This window comes from Larimichthys crocea, unplaced genomic scaffold (genome assembly GCF_000972845.2).
Source record: "Larimichthys crocea isolate SSNF unplaced genomic scaffold, L_crocea_2.0 scaffold434, whole genome shotgun sequence".
Classification (NCBI taxonomy): Eukaryota; Metazoa; Chordata; class Actinopteri; family Sciaenidae; genus Larimichthys; species Larimichthys crocea.
In genome coordinates, this window is record NW_020855649.1 from 124,049 (window position 1) to 138,298 (window position 14,250).

General features: G+C 40.1%; 1 protein-coding gene across 10 annotated transcripts in view; it reads right to left on the minus strand.

Moving 5' to 3' along the window:
* LOC104937143 (pleckstrin homology domain-containing family A member 7) overlaps nucleotides 1–14,250 on the minus strand; it is a 135,861-nt gene that overhangs the window by 110,121 nt on the left and 11,490 nt on the right. Inside the window, exon 1 of one of the 10 annotated variants that reach the window (XM_019261059.2) lies at nucleotides 6,326–6,963. The exons of the other annotated variants lie outside the window; for them this stretch is intronic. Coding sequence (XP_019116604.1) covers nucleotides 6,326–6,477 — 152 coding nt within the window. The 5' untranslated portion in view covers nucleotides 6,478–6,963. Of the gene's footprint in view, nucleotides 1–6,325; nucleotides 6,964–14,250 lie in introns of those variants that run through there. 10 annotated transcript variants of the gene reach the window in all.

Below are 14,250 nucleotides of genomic sequence, written 5' to 3' on the forward strand. Positions count from 1 at the left end.
GACGCAATGTTTGAAACAAGCGGTATTAAAAGAATAAAAGAAAGAAGGAGAATGAAGAATAAAAGAATGAAGCAGCCGCGGTAGCAGCAATCGGTGCTGCTAAGGCTAAAACAACAGAGTGTGGATGATTGACACTTGTCACCTGTCGACCAATTAGAGTCAGGAGCATCGATTAGTACCGCCCACATTCACCTTTGACCCACCAATAACGATCCAGAATGAAGTAAACCCAAAGGTCATATATCGCACCAAGAGGTCACACTTCACTTTAAAGCCCCTTTGTCTTTATGTAACAACCAGGAGCTCTGTGACTGATTCAAACTAAAGCAGAGACAGAGCAGGAGACATAGCAGCGTTTCTTCGCGCTGAAATAGAACTTTTGACACGAAACAGCAAAGATCAGACATACGGTATCGTTTTGTGGATTTTTTTTTTGCTACTTTTTGGGGGCTAGCTCACCGAGTTTTCATTGCACAGTGATGAGACACATATCTTTATAAGATATATTTTTATTTTTTCCTGCACCGCGCCTCCCCTGAAGTCCTCTGGCGCCCCCCAAGGGAGACGCGCCTCACACTTTGAAAACTGCTGCGATATACTGTACAGCAGGGGTCACCAACACGGTGCCCGCGGGCACCCGGTCGCCCGTAAGGACCACCTGAGTCGCCCGCCGGCCTGTTCTAAAAATAGCTGAAATAGCGCCACTTACCAGTGAGCTGCATCTAATTTATTTTGATTGCTATTCTTGTTTAAATCACACTTATATGTAAACTGGAAATGACAATATATATAAAAAAACTTGTTTAAAAAAATGTTTAAAATAAAAAATGTTTAATATAAATGAACTATGACCTAGTTATAGTTCAAAGGTCAGTATGATGCGCATGACATAGCGTCTGCGCAGACGCTACGACGAAACAAGCGGGCGCAGCAAAAATGAGGAGATGACTGACCCATAAAAAGATGGCAGAAAAAAGAAAAAAACATAATTTTCACGACGAATGGGAGGTAGAGTTTTTTTTACCACTGTGATAGGAGCATGTGTTTGTCTTATTTGCGGGGCGACTGTGGCGACGGCAAAGCGGCACTCACTGATGCACATCTGCAAGACTCACTCAGAGTTGCGCTGTCAAGTTACACACCAGAGTACAACATACTGGTAAACAGCGTGCAATGCCAGGCTTCCCACTAACTGACAGAGAAACGGATACCAGATTTGGTGTCCAGTTCATGATTTGGTAAATGTGTTTGTAAAATGTAACAATTGTTTATGTAAAATGTTAACAATGTAAAAAATTGCAGATGCAGATGTTAGTGTGAAGTTCAAAATATAATCAGATTTATTTAAAAATCTGAAAGTTTATTTTTGTATTTTACATGATTTATTATTTGTACAAATGTGGTGCAAAGTAATTCATGGTTTGTTAAAAAATGTTATTGGCTAGTGAAAATGGGACATTGTGATTTCCTAGGACTGTTGTAGAAGTGATCTTAAAATGTTTTTGAACATTTTTTTATCAATTTGAAAAACACTTGCACTAAGACAAAATATAGAAATAAAGTGTTGCATATTGATATTTATCTGTTTCCTATCTTGTTAAATCATTGTTGATATTCATTGTGAGAAATCATTAACATGATCCGTGTCTTCGCAGAGATTAATACCATTAATTATTAATAATGACATTTAGTTAAAGGTAAATTGAGCAAATTGGCTATTTCAGAAGTGTGTATCAAACTGGTGGCCCTTCGCATTAATCAGTACCCAGGAAGTAGCTCTCGGTTTCAAAAAGGTTGGTGACCCCTGCTGTACAGTATAACTTGGAAACATGGTATTTTTTTTAATTATTATTTTTTACTCACACTGCACTGCTTTGATATCGTCTTGAATGTTACAAGCTGTACAGTCAACATGAAAAGTCTGAGGTGTAAAAGAAAATACTCACAGAACAGAACTGGGAAAAAGAAACAGAAAAAAAACTATTATTTTTCTGTTGCCACAGTGTGTGGTTTATCTACATTACCCCCAGGGGACTGGACAAAAGCAGTCCCTTTATTAATGGCTGACTGTTTTTTACTGCTAACCTGATTCACTCAATCACAGTGCTTGGTGGCAACCAAACAGCTAATTCACTACCTGAATACCAAACAGGCTGGCCAATGACTAGACAGCCTGTCAGGCAAAAACACTGACAGAAATGTGTGACTGAACGTGTCCTAGTGGCTTGGCAGGCTATTTTGGATGACGTGCAAAAATAAAAGTGATCAAATCCTAATCAGACTATCTGAATGTTATACATCTACATTCTTAGAAACTTCAAACAGATACTGAGTCATTTCATTTCAACCACCTCTTTACCATCTCACTTATTAATGTCTATTGTGTAACTCTTAAATCTTTGGCAATGCTAAAAAGAAATCGGTGGCTTCTGTGTGTAAGGATCAGATCTGATCTCTAAGAAGCGACATCAAACAATAAGAAAGTCTGCCAAATATGATTGAATATGTGCCTCGTCTCATTGAAGTGGGTGCTCAAAAGTGACTATTTATTCCCTCAGAGAGCTGGTAGGGATGCACCAATGTGATACACCACTTCAAACTCAGCACCGATACCGACATCAATAAGTGCATCTGCTATGACAACTAATCCACTTTTACCTTACATAAAATGGTTCCACTTCCACAATTCTACACAGATTTGGCACCGAGTTAGAAAATGTGTCCACACCTTTTTTTTCAGAAGAGCTGCCCTTGAAAAATCCATGATTCAACACATCAGTTAAGAAGACCCCCGAGTCAACTCATATTTTGTCAGTTGAATCTCTACACGCTGCACAAGCAACAAGGCTATAGACCTCAAAATCACTCAAAATGACCACAAACCACAAAACTAACTGTGAATGAAGAGGAGAAGAGGCTGTTGACTGCTCTGACTTGCTTCGCCTCATTGATGACTGTCAGTGAAGTTGTCTAAAACCACTTTTGAACAAGACAGTAGTAGAACCTCCTCTGTTGCCGTCCACTGTGATCGACTCTGACAGCGCTGTCAGCAGGCTAGCGGGGGAGATGCTGGGGTGTACTGGGGTTTTATACCTGAACTGGATGAAGTGAATTGTGAAAATCTGATGTTTTCACATCACTGATGATGAAAGGATGAAAAAAGGCATTTTTCATGTGAGGCAGGCTAAAACATGAGACCTGTATGTTGACTCATGTAGGCTAAGTTTAATGTGGTGCTGAACTGGAAAAGGATTACCTGAATTTTTCTATTGAACAGCTGAATCTGATTCGACTAACAAAATTTGTTTCCAGCCCTAAATTTCAGTAGGTTGGACCCTATAACCAATCTCCCCATCTCTTTCAAGCTGCAGCCAAGTCATACATTTGCAATTTGTGAATCTAAAGCAGGTGTTAGGCAGCAAGGATGTGTCCTGGAGAGCATGAAGGCCAACCTTGTGACAAGCTTCAGCCTAATGGCGTGCTAGTACCTTTTTGCCATTACTGCCGCACTGTACCTTTTTATGGCATACCCAAGCAGCCTCCTTGGTAAGCTAATGCAGGAGTGCCATAAGCTTAGCTGGGGAGCGGAAGAGGCAGTACAGAGAGCACTGCATATTTTCAGCTTCAAAACTGATGCTTCAGTAACCTGCGGGTGACGTCACGTCATGCTCTGTCCATGCTTCATATTGTCATTGGACATACCACACAGAAACACACCTGCCTGTTTTGCTCCGGGAAGTAAAAGGCTCGCCATTCTCCGTTTCCGACAGCCATGCCCATTTCAATTCATTTTTTATCGTTTTTTCAATCTCCGTTACATCGGAGCCATCCTCCATGAAGAGCCAGTCCATGCTAGCTAAGCAGCTAAACTTTTCTCTATCTTTAGATCCCTGGTATGGGCCACTCACCCTGCCCCTGCACTCTGCACTTGTCTCATGCTGTATTCTTTTTTATTAGATGTATGCACCTAACAGTCTCTGTGTATTTTACATGTTATATAAATAAATTTGCCCTTTGAGTAATCAGAGTCCGTGAAGTTGATTTCCCACAGGAATCTAGCAGCACCCACACATGAAACAGACACAGTAGAGCTTTGTTCAGACACTCAAGTGACTGCATGAACAAATTTGACAACCCGCCAGGTTAAACCCTTCAGGGAGACCTGATGACAACCGTTTCCTGTATCTGTTATGATTAAATCAATATTATTACCATGAGTGAGTCAGGCGGCTTGACAAAAGGGCACCAACGGTGGGGGAATGTGAGGAATCAAACAGCAAGTCCCTTTCCATTTTGATTTTGTGGTAATCATCAACAGTGTCACATTAAGAGAGCATTAAGTAGTTAAATCCTCCTCCTGAATAATTGACTACATCTCCACATACAAAAGCAACAGCCCTCTGCCCATGACAGACATTCAAACTGACAGAATTAGATGCCTCCAGAGAGCTATACTCCCACCACCGGTGCAGGGAGTGTTGTCTGCAATGGCTGTCTTATAATACGCTGCAGATTAAGTTCAACCCAACGTTTCTGTTCTCATGCATTTTCACATTGAATTTAGGGACCTCCCAAGCAGTGCCAGGCTGAGAGCCGGAGCAGGGCACGATTTCTAGTCAAAATAAAAAGGCAAAATATAAGATTTCATATAATATTGAGACTTTCTGAAACGCCCCCATCTGCTGAATTTCTTTGTATAGGTTCTGTCAGCTGAACGCCTACAAAGTAAATTGGTTTGGTTTGTTTATACAGTGCAATAATAAGGCAATAAGGCCGATGTCTCTCCTCTGCACCACATTTCTTTCTGTATTTCACAGTTTCAACACTTCAAAAACATACAGAGGCTGAATAAATCAGGAACACTTTACAGTCCAATACACAGCCATACAATAACACTAACACTTGATAAAGGTTAGAGTGTTCAGTTGTTATTTTCACTGTGTGGGAAAGACGTATGATGAATAGGCTTTTGGAGAAAAGATATCACCGTCTCTGTTGCATCAATTCAGACCACTGAAGTTTAATATTTGCTTGAGTCAAGTGTTCCTGTAATGTTTTCCACCCACTATGTTAGAGTTGAGGTGTTGATAACAGCACATAAAAAAAAATTAATATAAATCATAGTGGTTAACAAAAGCATATTAATTCAAATTACAACTGTGTTGGACTCAGAAATGCAGGCCTAAGTATTTCTGTTTGACCATTTGGTCATTTAAACCTGCTTTTATACAGTCAACCATTATCCACTCCACAACATGTCGTTCTTACAGAGAATTTACATGAAACTCACCTTTATATCTTGATAAAGGAAAACAAATTTGTTTTTCGGCCACCGTGTTTGATTAAGAATAAATAAACCTCACACTCGAGCTGGGTCATCAAGCCGGCCAACACATTTAGCCGTTCAGCATAGCCTGAATATTTTCCATGTCTAGCACTCCAAATGTAAAACAGTGGTACTTGGGTTTGATTCAAATACTCGCACAGGTGTTTTGAAATTCAAATTATTTCTGGGGGCACATGTGAATATGAAATTTTTAAGATTTCATCTGGCCCACATATTTTTCTTGTATCGTAGAGCAAAGCATCTATTTCTAGGCAAGGCTTCTTTTTGACAGAGAAGTGCAGTTAAGTTCACTGTCTGGATTTAGTAATATAGTCACAACCGTGTCTGTAAGACAACGGGAGATTAATGTAGTAATAGTCTATGATTTCTACAACAATACGTCCTCCTCTGTCATTGCTGTTACCCTCAGCTTTGCCTGTGTCCCACAGTGGGAGCCAATCCACCTTCTTTATGGCGTGAACAGCTGACTGAGCCTGAGGAAAGTGCTGAGCACGCCAGTAAAGCTGTCATACGGTTCTTGTCAAGCTGGATTAATCTTATGTTTGCATTCAGTTGGGGAACAGTGCGAGTGTGTGTTCACTGTAAAAATTCCACCCTGCCAGACACAGCCACAACATAGTGCTCAGCGTGCCTTTGGATGTGTGTATGTTCAGTTGTGCACATTTGAAAGAAACACACCCGCAACTTGATAACAGTGTCTGTCTCTACTTTTATGTCTCTTATATTCCGTTTCAGTCCCATAAAGCTGACAAACTACACCACACACAACTTGTTTTTTAATGTTCCGTCAGGGTGATGCACTGCACCAAAGGGAACTGTGTTCTTCCCAGAAACAAAGAAGGTAACGAGCTGCAAACCGCTTCGTGCTCTTTAGGCGAAACACAGGAATCATCCACCACTTTCTACAAACCAACACCACGCCTCCACAAAGGTCAGTGTTTAGCAGTGTTAAGATATGGTATTTCACGATGCGCTTACCTTGTGTCACACGTCAGATCCCATGTGGAGAACTCATGATTATCAACGTTAGTGACCACCTTCGTCGTCCCCGGCCAGGCAGCATGCCGTTTGATACGAACAAGCTCGTGACCGGCCTCAAGTGAGGGGTCACGGCTGCAGCAGGCACCCATCCTTCCCCCTTTTTCTGGATGATTGGAGACTTTATCTGAGCAAAACCTGACTTAAAATTGCCGGGCACTCTTGAGTTGGCTTCCTTTTCCCCAGATTCTCATCTTCTGTAGATGTAATTATACTTGAGTATCCTCGACAACCTTTCACTGCCGTCTCTCTCTCAAATTTTACCTTAAATAGAATCTCAACAAAAAGTCACAGAGAAGGGCAGGAGCAAAGTCGAGACTCTCTATTTTACCCATTTCAGATATAAATATTGTCTTTTCTCTTCTGGCTCTTTTCTCAGTCCATTACTTGCCGCTGTTCCAACCAGTATCACCCATTCTTCCCTGTCCTCTCCATCTCCGACCTACCCAGAGCTCCTCACATGATTTCTCTGTCACCGAGCTGCATTGCTAATGTTTTGGTGGCCTGGCCCTGGCAGCCTGTCCCTCCTTCTTATACTGACAGAAGTGTTACTGTCTCCCACAGACAGCCAGACTTTAGGAGCCACAACATTGTATTAACCATCTTGTTGTTTCTCTCACTCGCTGTTTGCGACAGTCCTTCAATCCCTCCTTTGTGTCGGCCCTCCTTTGCTCCGTGCTGGACACAGATGGAACACCCCACCCCTCCCTCCACACTTTCCGCTTCCAAAGCTTTTCTTTTCGTCCACAGACAAGAATCATGTAGAGCAGAGCGAGACAGGCCAGTCCTACGCTGTCAAGATGTGTGGGCTTGTCATGTGGAGAAATTCAACAAGTGCAGCAAGCTTTTTGGTTTCCATTTGAAGGCTCTACATTTCTTGCATATTTCCAGATCTGATGTCCGCTTTTTTAATAGCACGCCATACCATGTGTGCAGATGAAGAATATTGTGATCTACACTACATCTAAACAAAAAAACAGCATCTTTGCAATTGGATTTGATAACTTTCTGATCCCGTGCTGTGTATACAATATCAGAATCTTGTGCTTTAAGGCTGTACAGCCAATTTTCTAGCCTTAAGAATGCTGTGCTGTTTCTTAAAATTGGATTTTTGATTCAGCCATGCCTTTGATTCCACAAATCATGTTGATTTGTTTACTGCTACGCTTTTCTTCATGAACTATGAAACCAGCCTCAGGGCTCATCGCTCACACAGTGACTTGTATTCACAAGCACTGTGCAAACTGCTATTTTGAAAAGCAGGAAAACTGAATCAGGAAATCAAAGGACGGAGGACAAAACAGAATACAAGAGAACAGTCAGTGGTGTCTGTAATAGAGAGATGCTCGCAAATTGAGGGGTTGCAACAACTATTCAGTGCTACAGGAAGTGAGACTGAATAGACAAAAGGGCACTTGGCTGGAAGAAAAAAAAACTTGAAAATCAGAAGATACAGGTAGCTCATCAGATGATTCATATCACAGGCTCTGTGTTTGCCAGATGTACTCCACACGTAACAGGAAAACAGACTGAAAAGTGCGTATGCTGAGGCTCATGTATAGCCTCAAGGAAATCATCTGATCAAAGATCACCCAACACAAGGTCGGGGATGTAGTCTTGTTATTTCTTCTTCAAAGATAAAGTTATATGAGCTAATCTGACAACGGTGATAGGCCAACACAGAACATAACACAGCGGCCTAATGACAAACAAATTTTGCCTCAGTGTTTCCTGTGGAACAAGTGGTTTGCAGTGGGTTTAAAGCTGGAGGTGGAGTCATGACTTTTTAAAAAGGTCAGATCCTGAAATCAAACATTAAAACCAAGCAAACGTTCCAATATTAGATTCCTTGTAATGCAGACTATCATAGCGACCAAACAGACAGCAGGGCAGGTCTATAGATGGTGAGTAATTGTAAAAACAAAACGCGTCATCCTTTCATCTCTGGGTATCTATGCTCTATGCTCACAAGTACAATAAGTCTGCTTCTAGTATTGTGAACATTGCACTGTCACAACCTTTCTCTGCTTTTAAATAAAGGACTAAGACAGAGAGTGAGAGTGCACACACAGGAAGCAGCAAGTGAATAATGTTTTCTGACATAACTAATAACTAACTCCGCTTTCTCCTTTAATGTGCAGGTGGTTGACATTTTAACAGACATATGTGTGAGTGAGGAACCCTGTTTGTATGGATGTGAGAGAGTGACATTTATGTGAAATATTCAAACATTTAAGTGGTCTACCTTTATAATTTTGTTTGAAACGAAAGAAAGGAGCCACTCAGCGTTTTGACCTCTGCACTATTGGATGCTTATTATAACAAAGAAAAGAGGGATGAGTGGAAAGTATGTTCAGAAGGAGAAAAATATAATTCTATGGTGATTAGGGATGTCGAGGGAGACACTCAACTCACAACTCGATACGGTTCACGATTTTTTGATCACGATACGATTTTTTTGTAGGAAAAAAATCTTAGGTGCTTTCTTTACAGAAAACTCTCAAACAGTTTGTGTTCTCTTATAAAAAAGTGCAACTTACATGGTCATCATGACAAATATCTCCTTTCTCACAGTAAACTGGTGTAATGTGCAGTTGTGTCGCTCACGAGGTGGCTTGGTCTGTCCGTTTCTCATGGTTGTATTTGTGTATATAAGGAATCCAAAATGCTCCACAGGTGATTTCAAACTGCTCAGTGCGTCCTCTGTTTCAAAGCTATTTTCTACCGTCACCATGTCTTCCCTCGTTCTGTGCTCCGTACATTCGTAGTGACGTAAGTCACGTGACTTGATGTCTGACGTTAAACAAATGAATCACCAACCAGTGACTTTTTTTAAGATAACGTAACCTATTTCTAATTTAAAAAAAGAAGAAAAAGAACATATCCTACTTCTCTTGCATTCACGAATAATCGCAACTCATTTTTTCTGTCAACCGGTGCGAATCGTCACACATTTGTACAGATTTTTAATCGTGTCACAATGCATCGTTACATCCCTAATGGTGATCACACAGGGTTACCATATAAATAATCAAGCTGTTAATCAAAAGTTCTGAGAGGAGTCACATACAAAAAGTAGTTAACAGTGGAAGGTGCCTCTGCGTTCACAGGCAAATGAATCACTGGGTTGTGTTTCTTTTCAATAATGCATCCAGGAGGCTGGAAGGCTCTTAATTATTTTCCGATTAGCTTTTTAAGCGCGAGTGGCTATTTGTCTTGTCCCGACCCCCTTTTCCTTTCCTCTTGTTCATCTATTTGTTCATTAAAACAAACAGCACTTTCACATGTAGTCTGTCACGCTGCTTTGTCTAAAGCTTCTCATCTTTCATATTTCCACAAAGTGTTGTGATAAACCACATATCAGCCTGACAGATCTGTGTTCCACTCAGATCCTCTGTGAGTCTGTGGATTAATACTGCAGCCTCAGGGCAAGGTTAAATATTCAAGACATCCATTTTCAGACTAACTTCAAAGATGGTATTGAACACACACACATGCACACACACACACAAATATGTGGTGTCCTAAAATGACCCCAAAGAGTAATCTGTGTATCTAAAGGAAGAAATGTGTCCAAATGTAACACCTCAGTGTGAAGAGGATTAGAGTAAAGCAGCATTGATTATTCAATTATCGATTTTTTGTCAACTAATAAATTAATCACCTGTTCTGAGTCATTCTTTTGAAAATAAATTCTGATATCAGCTTCTGAAATGTGAATATTTACTGTTGTTTTTTTTCTCTTTCTCTGGACCAGACATTGTATCGCTACAGCACTCATTAGGAGAACACAGCTATAAGAGTGATGATTTATCAGCTACAGAAGTGCATGGTAAGAATTATCTGTGTGTGCAGATCACCTGCCTGACACTCCCACCTCACTAATGCAACCACCTTCAACTGTGTCCCCTCACCTGATTTAAACCCACTCCTTCCACTCTGCCAGACTGTCTTCAGCAGCATGCTGAGCTCTTGCGCGCTTATCTTCCGATTGCTTCCCCGGTTTCGCCTTCAGCCTTCCTTCAGCCTGGACTATTTTGGCTGGCTCTGTTGGAGACTATTTCCTGAGTACCTGCTGTGGATTTTTGCGACCCTGTTTGGCCAATAAACTGTTGAACTGTTCCAACACTGGTCTCAGTCTGTGCTGTTCTTGGGTCCAACCTCACACCCATTACAAATCTAATGTCACAACAAATTCTCATGGCTCCTAATGTTAACAAAAGGATATGTTTTTATATCAGCATGCTTTTATTTCCACAAATAAAATAAAACTGCAATCATTCATCAGTCTTTCATTCTTTGGGGGGAAAAAAGCACACAGACACATCTTCAGATCAGAAATTATTTTTTATATATACAGTAAATAGATGTCATAACCCTAAGGAAATGAAAAACTGAAATCATGTCAGACCATTTCCAACTATCTGCAACCTACATCAACCACAAATAAACTGGGACAGACTAATTCACCAAACAAGTCTTTAACAACACTGAGCTGAAAAACAGCTGCTAAGCAGTAACAAAATGAAACCTTTCATGACGAGACAAAAAAGAACCAACAGCTCAATAATTACCCGACCTACTCAGGAGAGATTTATCGAGTCCAAGTGGACTTTGCAGACCTTTTTGGTTTTGACATTAGAAAAGGTGAGAGGGACAGAAGAGATGAGATGAGAATCAACTGAGGAGGCTGCTCTCATGTCTGGATACTTATTATGAAGCCAGAAGCAGGAGGCCATCAGCCTAGCTTAGCATAAAGACAGCTCGTGTTACTCTGCCCGAAGTTAAAAAATCAGCTACCAGTACATTTAAAGCTCACAAAATAACATATACATATATATACATACATACATACATACATACATACATACATACATATATATACATACATATACATATATACATATATAATCTAGATATATATATATAGATGAAAAAAAATATATATCAAAACAATCTGTGTATACATGAAAACAGTTGGTACGAGAGTTCAATACAGTAACTACTTCTTGCTTCAGTCACTTATGCTAAACTGCCTCCTGATTCAAGCCCGACAATGAGCTTAAAGACATTACAGTGGTATCAATCCTTTCATCTAACTTTCGGCAAGAAAGTGAATAAGAATATTCCGTAAAATGTCAAACTAGGTCAAAAACAAATTTCCCTTGCATTGCATTGCAGTGAGTCGGGGGAGAAAAAAACTTTTGTTATTGATTATTTATAACAGCAGAAAATACATGTTAATGTTATGACTCCAAGGAAAAGAAAAAAATGAATAAATTACCTTCTCATATGTCTGAGTAGTAAGACAAAAAGAAGCAGGTATCTTGGAGTTTGAAACAATCACCACTGAAAAAAACATGACACTGTAGATGAAAGATTTCACCAAAGCAGCTGCTGCTAACTACAACTTAGGCCATCGTCTGGTCATGTGTGTATCTGCCCATAGTGGTCAGACCAGACATGAGGAGAAACCACTGGTGTTTCAATAGGGATGACGAATAACCACATCATCTACCTGATTTCCAGATTAATTACTTGCTTGGGACAGAAATCACGTTTTAAAGATGGCACTGTTGATTTGACACAAAGAAATTAATTCTTAATTTATGTGGGCTGGTGATCACAGCCATGATGTGCTTTTGTTCTTTTTCTTTGTACTTTGTAATAGGTTCTTATAGTTTGCCATCATCAAACATATCAAAAACAAAGCATCAAATCGTCATCTACAGAAAAGGTTCAATTTTCTATACACTGCTACTAAAATATGATATTTGTGCTTTCATGATATAGTTATTGTCCCATCCCTACATAGTACTATACAAGTCATGTATGCAAGATTAATTCCTGTACATTTACTGCACCGGTAATTATACACTGCAGAACATTTACACTCGCCAACACCATGTACAGAATAATGTGCATTCCTCACCATAGTATGTCACTGAAATTTAACACCCTGCCACACAAACATTTATTAATAAGCTTGAAACATATTAACTTTGTGATGACATTTCAGCAACATGAAATGAATGGTAATAAACTGTAGTAGTACAGTAGTATTTTCAAGCATAGCTGAAATACACACCACAATCCATGCTGAATTTCATTTGTTATTTGTTAAATTAATTAGGAAAAATGAAAGTGATAGCCAAAATGTGGCCTGCAGCAGAGAAGTTAAAACTTTGTTTTTAGCTCAGCATTTGTGACAAATACCCCCACCAACCATTTATGTTGACGGAGGAGTCAGCAGCCAGCGTTCAACAGAGCAGTGCCAAGCTATCGCTACACCAATCCATTTCCAGCCATGCTTTTTTTGTGACAAGGCTTATTAAGATGAGGAGAAAGGAGAGCCGGTGACCTGTCAGTTTTGAAAAGTTGAGCGATTTCTGATTGAGTGTAATTTAATTATAATGACCTGATGAACAGAACTTTGCCCAAAATATTGAATTTCCATGACTTTTTAAAAGGGGCCATTGTCAAGGACTTCCAGTACTTTTTCCAAACAGAGCGTGTATCAGCCTGTATGATCACAGATGACCGGGGCATCTTTAGCAAAGAAACATGAAACGAACGTGTGTGATTTTAAAATGTCAGCTCTGACGTTAACTTTCAGTCATTAGAGAGAGAGTGAAAGAAGCTTTTCAAGTCGACAATTTTCATTGATCTGAGTTTGTCCGGCACTATGAAACAATGAGAAGAATGTGTTTAAGCACACACACACACACACACACACACACACACACACACACACACACACACACACACACACACACAAAGCTGTTAATCAATCATTAGCCAGTGGTGATGCTGTGGAGTTTCTGTATGAATATAGGACTGTGAGTCAAGCACTGACTCACTGCTCTCATCTCATCTACCTGCAGTTTTAGATTCAAACCTGTGATCCTTTTAGAAGTTTTTTTTTTAGATCAGAAACATTTCAAAACTTCACTCATACTTTCAAACTTCAAAACATTCAAACCCCCAATAATCTGAAAAACATCACTATTTCGCCGTACTTCATCCAAAACCTGGCTGTTTTTACTGCGTCTTTCTGAGCACCATCCACAAAGACCAAAACTAATACATTTAGACAGCCTGCATAAACTTGTCAAGTGTGTTGTGAAGGATTCAGACTTGGAAGCAGCCACTGAAGTGAAACAGCTGCTTCACCAGCCACTCCATCACACCACAAGAGGAGATTCATCAGAGGGGATGTAATGCTGCCAGGGTTGACTACACCCCCGATCCAACGCGTAGGAGTAGTTACAGCTGTATGTGTTTCCCTGTGCTGTTTGTCGCTTCTCTTCTATGTAGCTGGATTACACAGGGTCAAGCTGTGACACTAAAATTTGAGTAGTAACTGATAGCAGAAAAAGTGAGTGGAAAAGACTTTTACAGCAACACTGACAAAGAATCTGAATTAAATGTGGACTGTCTGGCCGATACCTGATCTTCTTAAGTAGGTCAATATCAGCCTTGATACCTATCCAGAATATCAGCTCAGTGTTCCCTACCTCCCACTCAGGAGCTCTGACTATTGTGTTAAATGGAGTACCTGAAGACAAGCAGCAGGCTAATCCCTGCAGCGTTGACTGCACCTGGTTTCTGTGGAGGATGGCGAGTGTTTTGTCACTGCACTCCCACAATATCTTCTTCTTTTTCGTTTTTACTTTTAAAATGCAATAATGTGTCAATGATTGATGAAGATTTCATCCAGTGCTGAATGACAGTCCAAAAACATAAATGGATTTTGCAATGTGCCCAGACGTCAATTAAGGTTTCATTATCAAAAAATCTGATAAAGAAAAATTTATCACAAGTTCCCAGAGCCCTCAGTGACATCTTCAAATGTCTTATGTCAT